Here is a 22,558-nt window from a genome sequence, read left to right as displayed (position 1 = left end):
GCCTTAAGAAGGGTGAGTTGGGGAGAGTCATGGGAAGAGGCCACGTGGGGAAGAGAGGGAGAGACACAGACACAGAGAGGGACAGTGGGGGTGGGGTGGGAGGAAGAGCCCACCAGCCAGACCAGCAGGCTTTGAGTAGAATCTCGAAAAAAAAATTTTTTAAATGGTTGTTTTAAGCCACTAAGTTTAGTGGTGATTTTTTTACACAGTGATAGATAATAAAACAAAAATTAAGCTTTCTGACCCACGTTTGTCTCTCCCTGTCCCAAAGTCTAACCAATGAGCTGTCATAAGTTTCATAATCTTCTCTATAATAGTCTTGCATGTCTGTATCAGTTTAATTTCTCGGACCATCAGATTTTGGTGCTATTGTAAATGATAACTTTTTTAAAAAATATTTTATTTATTTATTCGACAGAGATAGAGACAGCCAGCGAGAGAGGGAACACAAGCAGGGGGAGAGGGAGAGGAAGAAGCAGGCTCATAGCGGAGGAGCCTGATGTGGGGCTCGATCCCATAACGCCGGGATCACGCCCTGAGCCAAAGGCAGACGATTAACCGCTGTGCCACCCAGGCGCCCCGATAACTTTTTTTTTACAAATTTTTTATTATTTTTTTAAGATTTTATTTATTTATTTGACACACACAGAGAGTGAGAGAGCACAAGCAGGGGGAGTGGCAGAGGCAGAGGGAGAAGCAGATTCCCGCCCGAGCAGGGAACCCAATGCAGGGCTCGATCCCAGGCCCCTGGGATCATGACCTGAGCTGAAGGCAGACACTTAACCAACTCAGCCACCCAGGCGCCCCTGTAAATGAAAACTTTTTAAAAAAATTTTATCTAGAAAGAATAATACAGTAACCATATATCCAATACTATGAACGATGAACACTTTGCCACATTTGGTTCCATTTTTCCTGAAATTTTTGAAGGTTGATTATACCTACCATGCCATTTCATCCCTAAATGTGTCCGTACACGTGCCGAGAAATGAAACATTTTCTTACAGGGCCGAATGTCGTGATCAAACAAAACGCGTAATGATTCCCTATGTCACCTAACACTTGGCCAGTATTCAATTTCCCCAAATGCCCTTTTACAGGTGGTTTGTATGAACCATTATCCAATCAAAATCCATATATTTGTCTCAATCTGTGTCCAACCGAGGGTCCTGCGTGGGTTACGACATCTCTACGTCCTGCGAAGTTCTCAGAATAAGCTCAGAATAATTGTGGATGCCAAGTTTAGAGACGAGGGGTTTGGCCCATAGAAAGGGGTTGGCAGGAGGGGCCCAGGGCCCAGGAGCCCTGGAGCTGGATGAAGACCCCTCCTCTGCTTAGAAAGGGGCAGGCTTTGCCGTCCTGTGTCCTGACTGGCTGAGGCTTCCCACTGCGGGTGGGAAGTGTTCAGGTGACGAGTTTCCATACCTATAGCATACACTCCCCGCAGAAGGGCCACGAAATGCACCCACAAACACACGTGCTAGCTCCGGGCGTGTCCAACCTGGCCATTAGTTGAGGCAAGGGCCCGAAGCAGCCTCCCCCCAGCTCCACAGCTGCGACTCAAATCCCAGCTCTTCCCGTTAGAATCGTGAGCCCAGACGCTAGCCTCCTCTCTGCTCCCTATCCACTGAACGAGTGTCCAGAACCTCGGGGACCTCAGGAGGCTGTGGGGAGGTGTCCAGCTCACAGGGGCGGCCCTCATCCTGGACACGGGGACAGGAGACGCCCCATGAACGGCCCCGGGCGGTGGCTTCTCTCGCTGTCCCTGCGCCCACAGCTCCGGGCACGGGCAAGGCTGTCTCCACGGAGCAGATGAGGAAACAGAACCATATGGCCGGCCTGTTTTCTGTTTCTTCTTGCGGTATATTCACATGCCCCAAAATTCACCATTTTAACATGCAATCCAGTGTTGTTTAGTATCATTAGTATATTTGGTGGTTTGCATACACTGGCCAACTGCGTCATCTAATATTAGAACTTTTCATGGCCCCAAAAGAAGCTTGTCCCCATTAGCAGCACCCCCACTCCCCTTCCCCAGTCTCTGGCAACCACAAGTCTACTTTCTGTCCCCGTAGATTGCCTGTTCTGCACATTTCACATAAAGGGAACCATGACCTCCTCTGTCTGCCTTCCTTCGCTCAGACTTCGACCATATTGGAGCACGTGTCACGACTTCATTCCTTTTTTTTTTTTTAAGGATTTATTTATTCATCTGAGAGAGAGAGAGAGAGAGAGAGAGCTCACAAGTGGAGGGAGGAGCTGAGGGAGAGAGAGAATCTCAAGCAGACTCCTGCCTGAGCTCAGGGCCTGACACGGGGCTCGATCTCACGACCTGGAGATCAGGACCTGAGCCGAAACAAAGAGTCAGATGCTCAACCGACTGAGCCACCCAGATGCCCTGTTGTCCATTTTATTTTAATAGCCATGCTAGAAAGTACTCAGTGGTAAGGGCGCCTGGGTGGCTCAGTCAGTTAAGCATCTGCCTTCAGCTCAGATCATGATCTCAGGGTCCTGGGATCGAGGCCTGCATTGGGCTCCCTGCTTGGCTGGGAGCCTGCTTCTGCCTCTGCCTCTGTCACTCCCCCTGCTTTTATATAAGTAAAAAACAAAGATTTATTTATTTGTTTGTTTATTTGAGAGAGAACACAAGGGGGGGGGCGGCAGAGGGAGAGGGAAAAGCAGATTCCCCGCTGAGCAGGGAGCCTGATTTGGGACTGGATCCCAGGACCCTGGGATCATGACCTGAGCCAAAGGCAGACATTTCACTGACCGAGCCCCCCAGCTGTCTCAAAGCTTTATTAATTTTTTTTTATGTTGTGCACAGGCTAAAAACCAGAGTTGCACTGAATATCGGGGGGAGCTCATCACTGTGTGTCTGAAACACTAGGAGACATCACTTGTCAGCCCAGAGTTGGTGCCCGATTCTAGGTGAGAGCCTGACCTGGGGCCCCCCACGGCCTGAGACCTGGAGTTCAGCCCCGCGAGTCTGCTAGGAGGGGAGGTGGGTGTGTGTGAGCACCGTTTTTCTCAAGAGGTGTCCACAGTGATACGTGGGCTGTGGGCCCTTCTCGGGTGGTCCCCAGGTGCTCCCGCCAGCCAGAGCAGCGGGGTCCAGCCCCTGTTCACGGAAAACGCTCCCTAGCAGCGTGGAGTAGATGGCCAGCTCTTCGGCCCTGCAGGTGGGCACAGAGGATCCCACCGTCCTCTGCAATCACTGATTCCGGGCCTCTGCAGGAACCGAGCTTTGCCCACACCAGGAAGCACTCCTTGCCCCTCCTGGAGAACGCGGTGGCACCTTCTAGAAGCTCTGTCATGGTCACAGGGGGGTGCCCTGCGTCCCACCCCCACGGGCCCTTGAGCCACTGGGCACCATGCCTCGCCTTCCCTCCCAGGAGCCTAGACAAGGCCTTGGGCATGTGAGACGGAGCAGGGCCAGTGCAGGGCCCCGAGCGAGCTGCAGGGAGACCACGGGGCCAGCATCATCACCAGTGTCCTCAGCAAGGATGCCCCCAGAGGCTCAGGGGTGGGGACGGGGACAGAGGGCCCAGCAGGCGCCCAGCATCTCACAGGTCGGCTCTGGCCTTGGCAAGCATGGGCAGTGGGCCAGGCTGGGATGGCTCGTGCTGCTCTGTCCCTGTCCTTCCGCCCCCAGGTGTCAGTTGGCAGGCCAAATTTTACTCTCGCCCAGGAAAACACCTTCATGGGCTACAAAAGGTCAGAATAATCCAGAAACCACATCTGAGTGAGCATGACCATCCGTTCTGTTTACATCTTCCCTGGGCTGAGCAAACCGGAGAACAATCATTGGGGCAGAGAATCAGCAGGCAGCTCAGGGTCCCTGGCACAGAGCTGCTGGCTCAGCGGCCGCAGCTGCAGCTCCCACGCGCCATCCTTTCCTCTGTCCCCAGAAAGACGAGCCGCCAAGCAATCAGTACATCTTCCAAGAGAACAAGGGAGGACAGAAACCCCCTAACTTCCCGCCCGTCCTCCACTGTCAGCTAGGCTGTGCTCCTCCCCAAAGCAGTGCTGACCCCGCACTCCACCCTGGCTGTGACCCCAGACCAGCTGCGGAGAGGGGGCGCAGAATGGCAGGCAAGGGGCAGAGACATCTCATAGAGATACCCCAGAGACACAGAGACACAGAGACACCGCCATACAGGTGCCTGGTGGTAGAGTGTGGACGTGTGCACACATGTTTGTGTATGCGTGTGTAATGTGTGTTTGCATGTGTGGACGTGCACATGCATGTACACGTGTGTGTGTGGCTCTTGATGACTTGTCTTCTGTGTAAGTCCACGTATCCATCACCACAGTCTAGATACTGCAAAGCTCCATCAGACGCGGATGCTTTGCTGCCCTGGGTCGTCACCGTGGCCTCCGCGGACCAGGCCACCCTGAGTTCCCAGGAACGATGCCGGGCATCCACATTCCGAATCCCAGCCATTCTGTATTTTATAGCAAGATCATGAAGTTTTCTGGGTTATTCCTAGACTCAATCCAGTAATTTATTTTTTACAGTAATCTATTTTTAATTGCAAGGGCAGTTGCCTGCCAAGACATAATGCTCATAAAACTTTTAAACTATGACAGATTGCGGTAAAATCAATGAGTGCTTCACTGTAATAGAACATTAAACTATAATTTGCAGTGCAGCTCCCACAAATATCCAATCCCCGAACAACCTCGGGCCGGTTCCGCCTCCCGGAGCCTACAAATAGTAATAATGATGATGATGATGATGATGATGATGATGATGATAATAATAATAATAATTTGCAGTAGAATCCTCCGTGTTAGAGCCTCTCTTCGATGAGGGACAAGGGTCCAGCCAGGGGCCTTCAGGACTCATAAGCAGCAAGGCTGCCTGCTCCTGCCCAGCACTGAGCTGAGTTGAAACCAGAGGCATCTCCTCGTGGTTCCCCACAGTCGCCACCAATCACCGCCAGGCCCTGCTCTCTCCCCGACGGAGCCATGATGCCCAGTCCGCAAGGGTGCAAGGGCCCCAGCAGACCCGCCGGCCCTGAGCATGGGAGGCTGAGGGTCCGGGCTGTCCTGCAGGGACTCCCACAGCAACATCAAGCCTGCCTAGCGCGGAGCCCACGGCGAGACTTCCAAGGACATAGGGAAGCCAGCCCACCTGAAGCATCCACTTGTAAAGGCTCCCCTTGGGGAGGATGTCACGTTTCCATAACTCACCTGCATTCCCGCGGGCGGCCCAGGGGTTGGCAGGATGCCAGGAGCAGGTATTTCCAAGCACACTTACTGGGCGGGCACAGGCCTGGAGGAAGCCGGGGAGGTGTTCACCTGTCCACACTGGTGACCGCCCCCTTTGGGAGGGATGTCCCCCTTCCGATGGGCAGTGAGCTCCTGGCCTCCTGCCATGGGCGTCTCAGGATCCTGTCCTGTTCACTCACGTTTGTCATCAGAACTGAGTGGATCTCCCACTGCCCCTCACCCTGCAAAAATGCTCAACCCTACGGCAGAGCACATAGGATTTCACGTGGACGCCTTTGAATCTTGCCTGGAGCTCACCAGCCCTGCTGTATCTCTGTGGCGGAAAGCTCCCCTCACTTACTCCTCTAGGGGCACGTTCCCCAGTAGCCCAGTAGCCTCACACCCACATCGTTGACTAAGCTTGGGATCCATCCACAGACTTTTTTCTTCTTCTTCTTCTTTTTTTTTTTTTTAAAGATTTTATTCATTTATTTGACAGAGATAGAGACAGCCAGCGAGAGAGGGAACACAAGCAGGGGGAGAGGGAGAGGAAGAAGCAGGCTCATAGCAGAGGAGCCTGATGTGGGGCTCGATCCCAGAACGCCGGGATCACGCCCTGAGCCGAAGGCAAACACTTAACCGCTGTGCCACTCAGGCGCCCTCTTCTTCTTTTTTTAATTAAATTAAATTAAATTTAAATTCAATTAATTAACATACAGTGTATTATTAGTTTCAGAGGTCAAGTTTAGTGATTCATCAATTACATATAACACTCAGGGCTCATCACATCACGTGCCCTCCTTCATGCCCATCACCCAGTTACCCCTTCTTCCACCCACCTGGCCCCTCCAGCAACCCTCAGCCTGTTCCCTGGAGTTTAGAGCCTTTTATGGTTTCAGGCTTTCCTCTTTATGTAGATAATGTCCTCCAACCCTCTATCCCACCGAGACCATGGACATCACATCCATTCACTGTTCATCCAGTTGGTCCCTCAAGCTCCTGCCATGTGTACCTGTGGCGGGGCACCCACTTTCCCACCATAGACGAGTCTGGCCAGCTCGGGAACATCAGGTAAGTGGGCTCGCACAGCAGACTCAGCCCTGTTTTAAGAATCTGTGTTTGGGGCGCCTGAGTGGCTCAGTCGTTAAGTGTCTGCCTTCGGCTCAGGGCGTGATCCTGGCGTTATGGGATCGAGCCCCACGTCAGGCTCCTCCGCTATGAGCCTGCTTCTTCCTCTCCCACTCCCCCTGCTTGTGTTTCCTCTCTCGCTGGCTGTCTCTATCTCTGTCAAATAAATAAATAAAATCTTTAAAAAAAAAAAAAGAATCTGTGTTTGCTCCCCCCTTGCCCGAAGCCGACCCCATGTGCACGGACCGCAGTTCACCTGTCCACCTACATTTGAGCTGTTACCCATTTTTGACAACTATGAATGAAGCTGCCATGAAGTCTGATCAAGCATTTGTGTCTACAGGTCTTTACATTTCTCGGGTGAGTGTCTAGGGAAGGAGGGGCAGGTTCATGTGCTTTGAGAAGAAGCTGCAGACAGGGGTGCCTGGGCGGTCAGTCGGTGAAGTGTCTGTCTACGGCTCAGGTCGTGATCTTGGGCTCCTGGGATCGAGTCCTGCGTCGGGCTCCCTGCTCAGCGGGAGCCTGCTTCTCCCTCTTCCTCTGCGGCTCCCCCTGCTCATGCTCGCTTGCTCTCTCTCTCAAATAAGTAAATAAAATCTTAAAAAAGAAAAAGAGAGAGAGAAGCTTCAGACTTTTCCCCAAAGTGACCTCCACTGGCCACATGTGCATGAGCTGGCCACCCTGGTTTCTCTCATTCACGTGTCCTATGGCTTTGTTTTCCTGATGGATTCCATCACATCTTTTGTCCATTTTTCACCCGGCCTGCCAGCCTTTATATTATTAAGATGTAGGACTCCTTAGAGGTCCCAGGTCCCAGGCCTCTGCCAGACACAAGTTCTGCAGTTTTCCCACAGACTGTGGTTTGATGAGGAGACCTGTTAACTTTTGGTGGACTCCGCCATATTGGTTTTTCTTTTGTGGTTGTTTCTGTGACCTAAGAAGACCTTCCTGCCCTCAACTCATAAAAAGGCACTGTCCTACGTCACCTTCTAAAAGCATTATCGGGGGCACCTGGGGGGCTCAGTGGGTGAAGTGTCTGCCTTCGGCTCAGGTCATGATCTCAGGGTCCTGGGATCCAGCCCCGGGTTGGGCTCCCTGCTCAGCGGGGAGCCTGCTTCTCCCTCTGCCTCTGCCCCTCCCCCTGCTCGTGCTTTCTCTCTCTGACAAATACATAAATAAAATCTTAATAAATAAATAAAAGCATTATGGGGGCACCTGGTGGTTTAGTTGGTTAACTGCTCCGACTTCGGCTCAAGTCATGATCCTGGGGTCCTGGGATCGAGTCCCACATCAGATTCCAAGTTCCATGCTCAGCAAGGAGCCGGCTTCTCCCTCTCCCCTCCCCCCAGCTCGTGATTTCTCTCTCACGCTCTCTCTCTCTAATAAATAAATCAAATCTTTAAAAAAATTGCTCTTCCCGTAAATGTTTCTGGGATAAATTGCTAGGTACCTGGCAATACCAACTTAATTATGTTACCAAAATTAGTCTAGGTTGATAAGAGTATTCAGTATAAAAGAAAACCGTTAAATAATATAGACATAAATATTTATATTACCTTAGTGATGGGAAATGTTTTTAACCATAAAGGCAAGGCATAAAATACAACAGAAAAATATGTGGTGTGTGTATATGTGTGTTTATATAGAGACAGAGTTACATGAAAAGCATAATTCTCTCATCAAAAAAAAAAAAAACAAACCCCACCCATGAGTGAAAGGACAATGCAAATGATGAAATGGGAAATCGTAGCCTACAGGAAAAGGTTTTTTATTTATTTATTTTATTTTATTAAGTCATCTCTACGCCCAACGTGGGGCTCGAACTCACGACCTAGAGATCAAGCGTTGCACATTCCAGTGACCCAGCCGGGCGCCCCAGGAGGACGTTTTTATATTGACATGCAGTGCTCTTACGGGTCCGTTGTAACAGTGGCAGACTTCTGCGACACTCCCACGGGGAGAGATGCACTTGGTGAGAAACTTCACGAGGAAGTGCGCGTGCGGGATGCGACAAGCTGAGAGCGGCCGTGGGGACAGTGCTTTGGCTGGCTCAGGGCCAGCAGTGGGGGCTTGGGGAAGAGGCACACATTTGCTCCCAAGCGGGCCCAGCAGGTATACCAAGATTGTGTTTAAGACCTCAGAAAACTTTCAGAATGTTCCAGCATGAGTTCAGTAGTACCGCAGGCGATCAGACAAGGGACGCGAAGCCGCTGTTACGACCGTTGGAGTCAATGTAATGACGCGGGAAGATGCTGTCCTGAGCAACACGAAGAAGTAGTTATGGAACTGTTAGAGTTTCGTACAGTTTTGGAAAGCACACAGACGTGCAAGGAGGGGACTGGGGGACAGAGACCTCCCTGCTGCCGGAGCTGCCTTTCTGACGGCTGGCGTTTGGCTGCTTTTACTCACCTCTGTCCCATGTCAGGTGGATGGTCTGAGAGTGGTTCGTGTTGCCACAAGGAAAAGTCTCGTGTGCCCACACCACACCCTTTACCGGAACTCGGTGAGGGAGCCTCTGGCGTGGGTCTGGAAACACCTGAGGGGCAGGGGTCAGGGGTCAGGGACCGGGCTTCCTAGCCCAGGTCTGGGGACTGAGCCTGTCCTTTGTGCTGGGCACGGGTTCCAGCTGCCTGGGGGCGGGGGGGGGGGGTGTCTGCTCTGCTCTGCACCTGCCTGGGGGCCACGACTCCTCCCAGGGCACCTGCAAGTACGGCTGCAGGGCCCAGGGGCAAGGGGGCAGCGGGAAGAGAGGCCAGACCTGTGTGCATTCACAAGAGAGGCTCCTCGGAGAGCCCCCCTGCCTTGGGCCCGGCCGGCACCCACCGGGCAGCGAGGAAACGAATCCAGGGGCAGCGGGGAGTGGTTCTCGGCTCTCTAGTCTGGCGATGGCCTCCTTCTCTCTGGAGTCAGAACACCCATCCCCAGTGCAATGGTGCTTGCTCAGCGAAGCGGAAGGCTGGTAGTCAGACTTGGGGGACCCTGCTTGTCCCAGAAATCCCGAAGCCTGGAACCGATGGTCCAGAACTCCAGCGCCCAACAGCGACAGGATTCCGCCCATGGATGGCATTTTAAGCCTTCCTGCAGCCACGTTAGAAGGGTGAAGAGAGGGGCGCCGGGGTGGCGCAGTCAGTGCAGGGTCCGACTCTCGATTTCGGCTCAGGTCATGAACACAGTTTGGTGGGATGGAGCCCCGCATCTTAAATAAAAGGGGGGGGGGGTGAAGAGAAACAGGTGGAGTGGATTCTGATCATGTTTTATGCAACGCAATTTCAACACGTAACCAATGTAAACATGATTAAACATCCCCTTTTACCTTTTTTTGGTGCCGTCTTTGACACCTACTGTGTGTTTTCCACTTAGCGCACATCTCGGTCTGGACGTCCAGCGCCTTGGGGCCGCTCCAGGAGGCACAGCCACGGAGCTCGGGGCTCGGGGAGGCTGCGGGCACCCAGCACAGAGTTCAGGAGGGACGCGTGCGTGAGCCCAGAGCCCCCTGAGGCCTGGCCTCGGATCCCGTCTGGGAGGACCGGCGCCGCGCGAGGCCACCAGGGGGCGGGCGGGATGCCGTGCTGCTGCCACTGGCTTCTCCGTTTCCTCCTCAACCCGCACAAGCTGGGGGCCTCCCCTCCCTACAGCCCAGCCCCCCCCAGGGGGGGAGGGGCGGTCCTGAGTCCCACGCGGACTCCTGGAGGCGTCCTCCACCCCCGCCCAGCTCCCCTGCTAAAAGTCATGAACCTTTCCCGAATCACACTTAGCAGGTTGTTGGTAAATGCTGATGACCTAACTTAGAGGTCAGGCTCTAGGGCGGACCGACCGCTGGAGAGAAGAAGCCAGGCTGTGCCGACTCCTCCCACATCCGCCACCTTGGGCCCCATCTCACGATGGGACTCCAAGTACAGACTGAGAAATTATTCCAGATATTTTCAGAGCTGTTTGACACACTCCTGGTAATTAACAAAAATTCAGCCAAGGGGGCTTGAAGATCTAATCTGCTTTCTTGCAACAGGCAGCGTTCCCATCCAGCGATTAGGAAGGAGCTCCAAGGAGCTACAGGAAAGGGAAGGTATTTAGGGGCTGAGTGGGGGCAGAAAGAAGGAGATTATTAGCATCGTTTCAGGCAAGGTGGCGCTCCTCCGGGGAAGGGAAGGGGTTTATCTGCAGATTAGCGCCGAGCGCTGACAATGCAGGCCCAGGTCAGCTGGGTAAAGTCACTTTGGGGGGGGCAAAACTGCATTTAGGGCACGTAGTGGGTACTGGAGTGCTGGCCTGGGGTTCAGCCTGGGTGGCTCCATGGGGGGCCTGCTGCGTTCAACACATCTCATCCGCTCCTAGCAACTAACCTCAAGGTGACCCTCATTTCTCAACCGGGGGAAATTACCTCTTTCTGCCCAAGACCCTAGGGAGACAGGAAGGGAGATAAGACTTCCCTGAGGCTACCCTCAGTCTTGGAGCTCCCCGCTGGGAGGTGCCAAAGCCCTGCGTCTCCGAGGGAATCCAGAGCAGTTGATGTCAGCACAGGGAGGGACCACAGGCCTTCTCGTCCAGGGGAAGGGGCTGGTGTCTGGCAGGGGTTTCTCTCCGGTGGAGTGGGCCTGTGTGGGCGGCCCACAGTTCGCTTAGCCACTCATCCATCGATGGTCACTAGGTTGCTTCTGCCTTTGGGCTGCTGTGAATAATGATATGAACGTGGGTGTGCAAATATCTCAGTGTTTTGGGGTACGTACCTCGGAGTGGAATTGCTGGGTCACATGGTAACTTCTGCGGACACAGCACACTGCTGTCCACGGCGCCCCCCCCAGTGCTCACTCCCGTCAGCAGGGTGCGAGGGTTCCACTTCCCCCACATCCTTGCGGACACCTGTTTTCCTTTTATAGTAACTGTCCCGACGGGTGTGGAAGGGCATGTCAGTGTGGTTTTGATTTGCATTTCCCTGATGAGCAGTGAGGCTGAACATCTTTTCATGAGCTCATTGGCCATTCGTAGTCTTCTTTGGAGAAATGTCTGTTCCAGTCCTCTGTCCATTTTTGAATCCGGTTGGCTGTTTCTCGGGTGTTGAATTTTAGTTGTTTACATACTCTGGATATTAATACCGTATCTGACACAGGATTTGCAAATATTTTCTCCCACTCTGTGAGCTGTCCTTTCCTTCTCTTGACGGTGCCCTTTGGTGCATAAAAGTTTTTTATTTTAAAGACGTGCGGCCAATCTGTTTTTGTTTTGTGTGCAGGATTTTGTCTTCCTCAATCTGCTCTGAGCGTTCTGCACCCAGGGAAGAAGGCTGAGGCCCTGCTCGTTTCTTTAGAAGCCACATCGCTGGGTTGGGCACAGGCCCCTCCCAGCCTCCCCTCTGAAGCTGCTCCAACGAACGCTAGCTTCTCCCGTCCCGTCCTCCATAAAGGATCCTATCATTGTTACTGTGTGCAGAGCGTTACATTGAGAAGTGGTTATTTTATTTAAAGAGTTTATTTTGGGGGGGCACCTGGCAGGCTCAGTTGGTGCAGCATGTGACTCTTAATCTCAGGGTCTTGAGTTTGAGCCCCACACTGGGCGTAGAGCTTAGTTAAAAGAAAATAAAATCTATATTTATTTATTAAGTAGGCTCCACACCCAACACTGGGCTCGAACTCATGACCCTGAGATGAAGGGTCGCACATTCCATCAACTGAGCCCACCAGGGACCTCTGGATATTTTGTTTTGTTTTATTTTATTTTTTAAAGATTTTTATTCATTTGTTTGACAGAGAGAGAGAGAAAGAGAGAGAGAGAGCATGAGGCGGGGGAGAGGCAGAGGGAGAGGGAGAAGCAGACTCCTCACTGAGCAGAGAGCCCGATGTGGGACTCGACCCCAGGACCCCAAGATCACGACCTGAGTCGAAGAAGACAGACACTTCACCAACTAAGCCACCCAGGCGCTCCTGGACATTTTAAATAAAAGGAGAAATCACCCACAGTTCTAGCCTGCCTGAATCAAGTGAACAAGATTGTTCATTTCCTGTGCTGCCTCCGAGTCCCATCGGTGCTTCCAGATGAACCCCACAACCAGCGTGGGGGTGTAGCTGAACCACCGGAGGCTCTGCCCAGACACAGACGTCGTTTCGAATCCTGATTTCATTTTCTCTCTGAGTAGCGGTGCCTGCTGGGTGTACCCCCTGCACATTGTGCTTTATTCGGGCTCGGCCAGTGAGGCTAAGCAGGACCAGACAGGTGGGTGCATGCCTCTGACCGCGGCCTGGCAGCGTGTCCTTCCCTCGAGACCCTCTCCCTTATGGGCACGTGTGTCCTCTGGAGGCCACTGACGACTCACGTCTCCTGCCCAGTCATTCCTTCAGCAAACACCTGCTGAGAGCCTGCTCCGTGGGGCGTCTGGGGGGCTCAGTCAGTTCAGTGTCTGCCTTTGGCTCCGGTCATGATCTTGGGGTCCTGGGATCAAGGCCCACATCGGGCTCCCTGCTCAGCGGGGAGTCTGCTTTTCTCTCCGCCTGCTGCTCCCCCTGCTTGTGCTCATTCTCTCTCTCTCTCTCTCTCTCAAATAAAAAAATAAAATCTTTAAAAGAAAAAAATCAAAAGAACCTGGTCTGGGTCAGACGCTGTGTTTTGGAGAGGAGCCGGACTGTGCAACAGGAGGTCAGCAATGGGGGAGGCTGGCGGCCCGCTGTGGGGTATGAGCCCAATTGCAGAGGCCCCAGGACAGAGGCGGGGCCAGAGACTGACGGGACACAACAAAGTGGGACCCTTATGAGAAGCAGGCTGTTGAGGCTCAGATCTGAGGGCTCTCCTTGGGGCATCTCTGCTCTGAGATTTCTCCCCCAACCAGCTGAGGCTCCCAGGGAGGGGAGGCCAACCCTGCCTTCCGCTGGAAAGCCCAGAGGTCACTGCTGTGAGCCCACCCGCCACGGTCACACAGCAGGCTGCCAGGGACCTGGCTCTAAGACCTATGCCGGCATGGTCCTGGCTTTTCCCAGGAACCTGCTTGCATTCTTTGGCGAGGCTCATGTCCTACCCCCGAAGGGGAACCCATGGAAGGATCTTGCACGTGAAGAACCTTCTCAGGTGGAAGAAAGAGCCGTGACCTGCTGTGGGAACCTTGAGGGCTGCTGGCTGCTTGGAGCAGAAGTGAGTTAGGAGAGGTACAGACAGGGGAACCCCTCTCACTGCCCCCTCAGTGGCAAAAGCTCCAGACCAGTGGGAGGTCTGCACACAGTGGAGTTCCTGGCCCAGCAGATGTAGGCTCAGAACTGCACCGAGTTCCCAGAGTTACCGCCAGCGAGGAGCCGTGTCGCCCAAATCCACATGTTCAAGCCCTAACATCCAGCACCTCGGAACAGGACTGTGTTTGGAGATGGGTCTTTAAGGAGGTGATTGAGGTAAAATGAGGGCACTAGGGTGGCCTTAATCCCATGGGACTGGCATCCTTATCAGAAGAGGCAGTCAGGACGATGGAGACACACCCGGAGGGATGATCACATGAGGACACCGGAGGAGAGGGCCACCCGTCTGCTCGGCCCAGGAGGGACCAGCCCTGCCAAGGCCTGGATCTTGGACCTCCAGCCTCCAGGACATGAGGAGTAAATTCCCATTGTTTAAGCCCTGCCCCCCCACCCCGCCCCTGCCCCAGTCTGGGGTATTTGCCTCGGTGGCCTGGTGGCCTGGGCAGACTGATTGACAGCCTCCCCTCTGTCTCTGCCGCTTCCACCCTCCCCAGGATGTATTCGTGGCCGCGCCTCTTCCTCGGCCTCCCTCCAAGCGGATGATGGAGGCCGTGCATCCAGCCCTTTGGACCAAGGTCACTTCCAGCACCCCGCCCTCTGGCTCTGTGCAGCCCCAGCCACTGTCCCCACAGTCCCCACGTCCCGGATTCACTGGCTCTTCCCCAGGAGTTTCTGAGCACCCTGGCTGGTGCTAAACCATCCGAGACGTGCGGGACTGAGCCCCGTGTGTGGGTCCCCAAGACGCAGGAGGAGCCTCTATCCGGTGTTCCCCGAAACGTTACAGTTTCCAAGCTCTTCAAACCCATATTTAGAGGAAAACGAAGATCTCAAGTTTTGGGGAAGCGGGTTCAGAGAGGAACCGCACACGTGGAGGTTAGTTTGGGAAGGCAGATGTCCCCCTGCTGCCTTTGACCCCAGTGACCCAGCCCCGAGGATGTCCCGAGCGCAAAGAGCCGTTCATATGAGCACTGCCTGTACGAACCCCACAACTGCAAACAAGCCGAATCTCCAACGGCAGGACACGAACGCTACGTCAGCTCGCCGAAGTCGGTAATCACGAAGGCAGGATAAGAATATGGTGACGTGTTCGTGCAATAGGGTGAAGCAGGGGAAGCAGGAGGAAACAGTTTTGTTCTCGTGTGCTATGTATAACCACATGCTAATTACAACCAAATGAGAGACTTGCCAGGACTAGAAGGGAACCTGAAAAAGGAAAATGCTGGAAATCAGTGCACAGGGGCAGTAGGGTTGTGTGTGAAATTTTTTCATTTTTAAATTTCCTTCGATATTTTAGTGAGGTTTTCATCAATGATACTTTAAAAATACTGTCTTTCTAGCTTCTGAATTGAAACTTGGCTCAAACAAAGAAGCAACTCACTGGACAGGGCGTGAGGGTGGCGGCTGGCTGCTTCTCTCAGCGGGCAGGTGGGAAGATACAAATGGATTGGGAAGAGCGAGAGGGAAATACGGTCCCTGGACCCGGGAGTTTATCCTATTTGTGCTCTGAAGACAGAAGAGGGCCAGGTTTGGGCAACGAGAGCACATTCAAGGCTCTAGTCCATGGCTCTGACCCTCAGTGTCAGGCTCCATTTTGGGGTAAATTCAGCTGTGACAGGTGCCTCGGGAGCAGATGGCGTGGCCGAGCCTCCAACAGTGGGGACAGCAGGGCTGGACCTGGGGGGGCGGTGGTGGCTAGGGGCTGGTCTCAGCCACATGGAGTCTGAGATGGAGGCAGGAGGGCCAGCCAGAGCCACAGAGCACGTGAGGGCTTCTGACAGCAACAGAAGGACCAGCCAGGGGCAAATCGGTTTGAGCTCAGAGAGCCATCAGTGCCGGCAGGCAAGGTGTGAGGAGCCACTGGGACCCCCAGGGGCGGCAGGGGAGGTGACGGGGCAGGCTGGGCTGTGGGGACCCAGGCAGCCACAAGGCCTGGGAACTGTCCAGGGGGCCACGGCAGGGGTGGCGGACCTTCAACCAGACCCCAAGGCGCTGTGCACACAGAGGGGACCCCGGGCCCACTTTCCCATGCCAGGCAGCCCTCAGCTCCCAGCGCAGTGTGTTTGGAAGGCTGGAAACTTCCCCGGGCCCATTCTCTACTCCTGCTCCGCCCTGCTGGGACTGCCCCACGCTGCCTAATAAACTCACGCTCTCTTTACTCCCCATTCAAACCCACCAGCCTCTAGACTCCTGGGAGTGACCCGGGGATCTTGGCCAGCTCAGTTAGAATCCGGGGGGGCTTCACACCGGACCAATGCCATCAGAACATGAGGGCTGCTGGACTGGGGTGCGGGGCCGGGCGGACAGCCGGGGACACACTGCAGTGTTTGCTGCGTCCTGGTAAATCAGCGCACAGGCCGCCACTAAGATCGCCCTGAAGAAGGCAAAGACGAGCTGCAGACGGGAGAAGACGAAGCCAGTGTGCTTGCAGGGAAGACACGCACAGAGCTCCCCGCCTGCTGGACACGTGGGCTAGAGCCGTCAACAGGCCGATCCCCAACAGCAAGCTATGGCCACTCACGGGCCAAACAGCTAGGGAAACGGCCTCTGGGTGTTCACCTAAGCCAAGCCCCACCCGTGTGCCTCGGAAAACAAGTTCCAGAGTCCCCCGGCCTGTTGGTGACAGCAGCCATGACCCTGATGCCGCGGGCTGGTGGTATTTCCCCATAGTGTATTATACAGCAGTGAACACGTTTCATTCCAGCTAGACAAAGAAGTGTGTGTGAGTCTTCACACCGTGATGGGGAGTGAAGCTTGGCCGGGCCCCGGCACCCAGATATTTGGTCAAACACCAATCCAGATGTCAGGGTGAAGGTATGGTTTAGGTGAGATCAACATTTACAGCAGGGGACTCTGGTTAAAGCAGATCACGCTCCATCACGTGGGTGGGCCTTGTCCAATCAGTTGAAGGCCTGAAGAGAAAAACGACTGAAGTCCCCTGGGACACAAGGAAATTCTGCCTCCAGGCAGCCTTCAGACTCAAGATGCAACGTCAGCTCCTCCCTGGGTCCCCTGCTGCCGCTGGTGCCCACAACAGTATGAGCAATTCCTTAAAATAAATGTCTCCCTCACTCTCTCATGCTCTGTGTACACACACACACACACACACACACACACACACACAGGCACACCTCATTTAATTTCACTTTGCTTTATTGTGTTTCACAGATGTTGCTTTTTTTTTTTTTTTAACAAATGTTAGAATTATTGCAAACCTGGGTCGAGCATGTCTGTGGGCACCACTGTTCCAGCAGGATTTGCTCATTTCAAGTCTGCATCCCATTTTGGTGATTCTCATAAGATTTCAAGCTTTTTCATTACTATTTTATCCGTTACGGTGATCTAAGCTCGGATAATTAGCTTACTTCAGCAACAAAGGATGTTTTAATTAAGGCACGTATGTTCTTTCTAAGTGTCATGCTACTGCCCACAGAAAATACAGGGTAAATCTAATTTTTATATGCACTGGAAACCAAAATATTCATTTGACTCGCTTTATTGTGGTATTTGGTTCTTACAATAGGATTCTTTTATAAAGTTACAAAAATAAAAATAAACGATTTTTTTTATAATTTAGGATTTTAGAGATGGGGGACAGACTCTAGGAGAAATAAAGAACAGATTTAAGTTATCAATGTCTTAGTTCTTGAAATAGATGGTAATTCAAGAGCTTTTATTACAATAGTCTTTTAACTTTATTTTTTTTTAAAGATTTTATTTATTTGAGAGAGAGAGAATGAGCAGGGAGGAGGAGCAGAGGGAGAGAGAGGGAGAAGCAGACTCCCCACTGAGCAGGGAGCCCCATGTGGGACTCGATCCCGGACCTGGAAATCATGACCTGAGCTGACAGCAGTCGCTTAACTGACTGAGCCACCCAGGGACCCCTACACTAGTCTTTTTAAAGGTTTTATTTATTTGACAGAGAGAGAGAGAGAGAGAGAGAGAGAGCGCGCATGCACATGAGCAGGGGGAGGGAAAGAGGGAGAGGGAGAAGCAGGCTCCCTGCAGAGACATCAGTGTCTATTTTCCCTACACAAACTTTTTAAAAAAATATTTTATTTGAGGGGCGCCTGGGTGGCGCAGTCATTAAGCGTCTGCCTTCAGCTCAGGGTGTGATCCCAGAGTTCTGGGATCGAGCCCCATATCGGGCTTCTCCACTAGGAGCCTGCTTCTTCCTCTCCTGCTCCCCCTGCTTGTGTTCCCTCTCTCGCTGGCTGGCTCTGTCAAATAAATAAATAAAATCTTAAAAAAAAAATTTTTATTTGACGGGGGGGGGGGGGAGAACAAGCAGGGGGAAGAGCATATTTATTTGAGAGAGGGAGAGAGAGAGGGAGAGAGTGAGCATGAGCAGGGTGAGGGGCAGAGGGAGAAGCAGGCTCCCCGCTGAGCAGGGAGCCCGATGCAGTACTCGATCCCACGACCCCAGGACCACGACCCGAGCAGAAGGCAGACGCTCAACTGAGCCACCCAGGCGTCCCCACTGGGGATTTTTTTACTCCATCATTACTATGCTGGCCACTAAATGTTTCTCAAATTTCATCTTTTTCTTCCTTATTACCGGTCTTTCTACTGCAGGGAAGGGCTTTCCTTTCTCTCGTTCATTTGTTGGTCTCAGGAGGCATACACTGGATTCTGATCTTAGTCAATGGCTTACCATCTGTTGCCCTCATTACCTGATGGTTATGTTGTCCCAGACCGAGCCAGCACGAGTGACCCTTTGACATGTCCCCCTCACATTCTGAGCACTTGCTGACCTAAGTACTCCAGGCTCAGCCTGTGCTTGCTCTCCCCCAGTCCTGGAGCTGGGTGTTCCTCGGAGCAGCAGAGAACGGAATTAAGAAACCGGATCTGGTGCTGAGTGTGCCCATTGCTGCTGGGGTGTCGCTGCTTCTAGGAAACCCGCATAATACATGCGCCCACATCTGCGTGTCCGCGTGTCTGTGTGAGTGCACACACTTGTTCGTGGAATGAAACCATGAGCTGGAACTGGTACCTCGGACTGTAACCCAAGGTCACAGGGTTTGTCTCAATCTCCGCCCCCGTTGTCCCTCGATCACGCAGCCTTGCTCTGTGTGCAACTCCAGCCTAAGGGAGGCCCCTGTCTGGCTGAGCGAAGGAGCCCAGTGCTGAGGGGCCCAGTGCTGAGCCATGCAGCCTTCTGGAAGGTGAAAGGCAGGCAAAAGCAAAATCCCCAGGAAGTTCTGGGGTGAGGGCAAAACCTTAAGATCTTCTGGATGGAATGAGCAGCCAGAAAAGACGGCTGCTGTCTGACTCTGTGGAAAGACTTGTAGGGTTACTGGGAAAGGGCAAACGTGTCCCCAAACAGCTGGAGGACTCACACCCTGCTGTCCCCCAGAAGAGGCTGCCCTCCATTCAAGGCATGAGTGACCCTAGTTATAGCCTCCCCAGACCTGCTTATGCATCACCAGCTAATACGATTTCTGACTCTTCTATTTTAGGGACCCTGTTCCCTTTTTTTTTTTTTAAGGATTTATTTTTAATTTAATTTAATTTTTTAAGTAGGCTCTATGTCCAGCGTGGAGCCTAATGCAGAGCTTGAACTCACAACCCTGAGATCAAGACCTGAGCTGAAATCAAGAGTCAGACACTTAACCCACTGAGCCACCCAGGTGCCCCAATTTTACTTTATTTTTTTAAAGTAGGCTCCAGGGGGGCGCCTGGGTGGCTCAGTCATTGAGCGTCTGCCTTCGGCTCAGGGCGTGATCCTGGTGTGATGGGATCGAGCCCCACATCAGGCTCCTCTGCTGGAAGCCTGCTTCTTCCTCTCCCACTCCCCCTGCTTGTGTTCCCTCTCTCACTGGTGGTCTCTCTCTCTCTGTCAAATGAATAAATAAAATCTTTTTTAAAAATTTAAAAAATAAAAAATAAATAAAGTAGGCTCCAGGGCCAACGTGGGGAACTCACAACCCTGAGACCAAGAGTCACATGCTCTACAGACTGAGACAGCCAAGCGCCCTGGGATCCTGTTCCTTTAAGGTTGTTCTGTTGGGGCTTTCATCTCTCTCATCCAACAAACATAATTTCCCTCAAAGACAAAAGTACTTCTGGGCTTGATGCACATGTGCTCTCAACACCACGTCTTTACAGAACAGGGAGCTTGCGGGAGACGTCTGCACACCACCAGGACTAACGCCAGGAAGGAAGGGCAAGGATTGCTCTGGAGCTCGCGGTCTGCACATGCGGCCTGCTCCCTGCCCAGGGAGCGCACGGGTGCCCGGTAAGCTGGAGTGAGGCCACCCGCTGTCACCGAGTGCCGGGCAGTGGAGGCTGGGCTGTTCCCAGGAGGGACGGACACCTCTCCTGGGGCTCCCAAGGCCGCGTGGCAGTGCTGGTGAGCGCAGGATACACGGGGCTTGACAAGTGCGCGTGAAGCCGTGTGCCAGCCTCTGGGAGTGCCCGAGAGCTGGGTTTTAAGGCCAAGAGCAGTTTTAAATCCTGGAGAGCTAGTGCATTGCCTGAGAAGCCCCAAGGCTAGAAACTGTGTCTGGAACTCGACACCCGAGCAAGAAATTGATTTTCTACCTCACGGCAGACAAAAATCCCCAGAATGACAGCAGGTGTGGACCTTCTGCCAGGCCCGGATGAGGCCATCTCTTTAGCTCGTGCACCAACAACAAAGCAAGAAGAGGTCACTGGAGGCTTTGACGCACGCCAGCTGGAAACCGTGACCAGAGTGTCATGCTGAGAAGCATCTGCACACGGGGTGCCAGCTGGGAGTCTCGGTGCCAGCGCCCGCAAGAGGGGCCCCCCTTGACACCAGGGCACAGTGTCTGCAGCTCATTCTCAAAGGGTCCTGGGGGGAGAAAAAAGAGAGAGGAAACAAACGTGTTAAAATAGAGTAACATTTGGGGTATATGGGTCAAGAGCGCTACTCTTGAACAATTCCGTTGCAATTTTAAGCTTAATAGGAACAATAATGGGGGGCGGAGCAGGAACTGGGAGAAGGGCTGGTCATCTGAGGCCACAGACCCCAGTCCCTTGCGTGTCTCCCCAGCGCTGGCAAGGCCCACTGCCATCTGTGCCTCCTGCGCAATGCCAGCTGCTCACAGTGGCTGCAGGAAGCAGCATGCTTTTGCCCCAGCCTTGGCCAGACCAGCTGCTCAGGGGGATTCTAGTTGCGCCCAAGCCTCGACCTCAGCAGGCGGCCTCACTCAGGCTCTGGAGCAGATGCAGCCTTTGGCGGAAAGCCCCATCGTCTCTCCTCCCCACCAGAAGCTCCTGTCTGTCGTCCGCTCTCCCTGCTCACCTGCCAGGGCCAAGCCCTTCCCTCTGTGCCCACCCCCTGGCCACTGCAGGCCCTCACTGAATGACCACTCCCCTCTGTGCTCCCCAGCCTCGGAGCCAGCTCAGGCCTCTGGAAGGCAGCCAGACACCTCCGTTTGCCGGGTGCCATCCTTCCCCACCCACACCCACTCCATAGCACTGTGACATCTGGCTTCCACACTCCCCGCAAATGGTGGCGTGAGAGAGAGAATTTAGAACTGCAACGTGAGCAAGGATCTCTGCTCCACCTCTTAGAACTGTGTGATTTTTGCCCATGCCTGGGACCTGTGGGCAGTGGACATGCAGGCTCAGTACGAACTGTAACACCAACTCTTCAGCCTTTGTCACCTCATCTTGTCTGCCTATCCCTGACCCCTCTTCATTGCCTCCCAGGAGCTAAGGTCATATCCACCCTGTCTGCCTGTGTCTGCCAAACCTGAAGCCCCTCTCCTCGACTTAGCTTGTCTGGGTCCCACAGCTGCCTGCATGTCTCCCCTTGGGCAGCCAGCCAGCTCCTCAAATTTAACACCCCGCCCGACACTTGGACCCACTCTCATCTGTGCTGGATTTGCCAAAAGGCAGTCACAGCAGGTGCTTAAGGCCATTAAGAAAATATAAACTTCTGGGGAAAGAATGTGATATTCCAAAAATGCACCAAAGCTCCTCCCATTGTGCACCGTTCTCTGTGAGCTGCTTGGGGGAGGAGCACCTAACATCTGTGGGTAGGGACCCAGGAGTTCTCTGCTCAGCGCTCCCTATCATCTCCAGAGCTGGTCCTCCCCAGCAGCCTTGGGCACGCTAACATCCACGTGGACTTCTCTGGCATGCCCCCACATCCGTTTTTTAAATCTTGATGCTTCTCTTGCCCCAAAGGCCCCACACGCTCCCTTCCTCTCCACCAGCCACCTCTAGTCCCTGCTTGCTTGGGTCTGCAACACAGTTGTTGCCTCCTAATGGACCCTGCCATGCCGTCCTGTGCCATGAGTCACCTCCACCAACTACAGAGCAGGCATACATGTCACACTCCTGCTCAAATAGCTCTGCCGCCCCCTCCCCCAAGTCCAAGCCCCGGCCTAGAGGTCAAGGCCCTCCCGCTGTGATTTTCACCACCCCCCTCCTCGCAGACCCTGGGCTCCAGCCAAACCAGACTTCTTGCCATCTGGGAACATATGTTCCCTCTGCCCAAAATAATCTACATCCATCTCCACCTGTCAAGATCCGTCCTCGTTCAATAAATAGTACATGGACAATTGGCCATTTGAAGGAAATTTTTTAGATTCTCTGGTTCAAAGTATGCACCAAAATGTTACAAACCAGAATTAAACGTAAAACATGATGTAATCACATACGTTTTAAAAAACAGTTTAAAGTCTGAAAAACCTATGATCATCAAAAGCGAGAATATATGAAAAACGAGAAGATCCTAGGATCAAAACCAAAGACCGAGATCTTCATCAGGCAGAACCAGGCCGGTCAGAACCAGGCCGGTGGGCAAGGCGCAGAGGGGCGGCAAGTCCCTCCCGAGCGGAGTCGGGTCGCCGCGGCGGGACTGCCGGCAGGACCTCAAGGAGCAGCCGCGGGGGAACCTTTCACGGAAGCCAAACGGGGTGCGGCGCCCGCAGAGGCCCATGGCCTCCCTGGACCAGATGCTTTTCACCGGACCGGCCCGCCCTCTGAGGGCGGCGGACGGAAGCTGCGTCCCCACCCCCGCCCCGCACCCCTCCTCC

The 22,558-nt window shown here is 53.5% G+C and overlaps 1 protein-coding gene and 2 long non-coding RNA genes across 3 annotated transcripts; 1 reads left to right on the top strand and 2 right to left on the bottom strand.

The window, feature by feature from the left end:
- Positions 1–8,145: 8,145 nt before the first annotated feature.
- LOC123789627 (uncharacterized) lies at positions 8,146–10,031 on the bottom strand. The gene is made up of 4 exons (XM_045793671.2): positions 9,656–10,031; positions 9,166–9,538; positions 8,752–8,878; positions 8,146–8,599 (listed from the first exon to the last, which is right to left on the bottom strand). Exons 1-4 carry the CDS (start codon positions 9,707–9,709, stop codon positions 8,512–8,514), a joined length of 642 nt encoding a protein of 213 aa, XP_045649627.2. The 5' UTR covers positions 9,710–10,031; the 3' UTR covers positions 8,146–8,511.
- A 131-nt stretch (positions 10,032–10,162) lies between these two features.
- On the top strand, positions 10,163–12,288 carry LOC148110439 (uncharacterized). The gene is made up of 2 exons (XR_015724074.1): positions 10,163–10,289; positions 11,570–12,288. It is a non-coding gene; the product is annotated as an uncharacterized LOC148110439 (long non-coding RNA).
- A 4,739-nt stretch (positions 12,289–17,027) lies between these two features.
- Positions 17,028–22,532, bottom strand: LOC148110438 (uncharacterized). Its single transcript, XR_015724073.1, has 2 exons — positions 22,181–22,532; positions 17,028–20,361 (listed from the first exon to the last, which is right to left on the bottom strand). It is a non-coding gene; the product is annotated as an uncharacterized LOC148110438 (long non-coding RNA).
- Between the last annotated feature and the right edge of the window lie 26 nt (positions 22,533–22,558).

This window comes from Ursus americanus, chromosome 3 (assembly GCF_024610735.1).
Source record: "Ursus americanus isolate L20-20 chromosome 3, mUrsAme1.1.p, whole genome shotgun sequence".
Classification (NCBI taxonomy): Eukaryota; Metazoa; Chordata; class Mammalia; order Carnivora; family Ursidae; genus Ursus; species Ursus americanus.
This window is presented reverse-complemented; position numbering and strand designations above follow the sequence as displayed.

Coding starts and splice junctions, on each gene's coding strand:
- LOC123789627 (XM_045793671.2), bottom strand. CDS start 9,709: ATGTGCGCTAAGTGGAAAACACACAGTAGGTGTCAAAGACGGCACCAA. Junction 9,539..9,655: donor AAAGACGGCACCAAAAAAAG/GTAAAAGGGGAT, acceptor CTTTTATTTAAG/ATGCGGGGCTCCATCCCACC. Junction 8,879..9,165: donor ATTCGTTTCCTCGCTGCCCG/GTGGGTGCCGGC, acceptor CCTGCCCCTCAG/GTGTTTCCAGACCCACGCCA.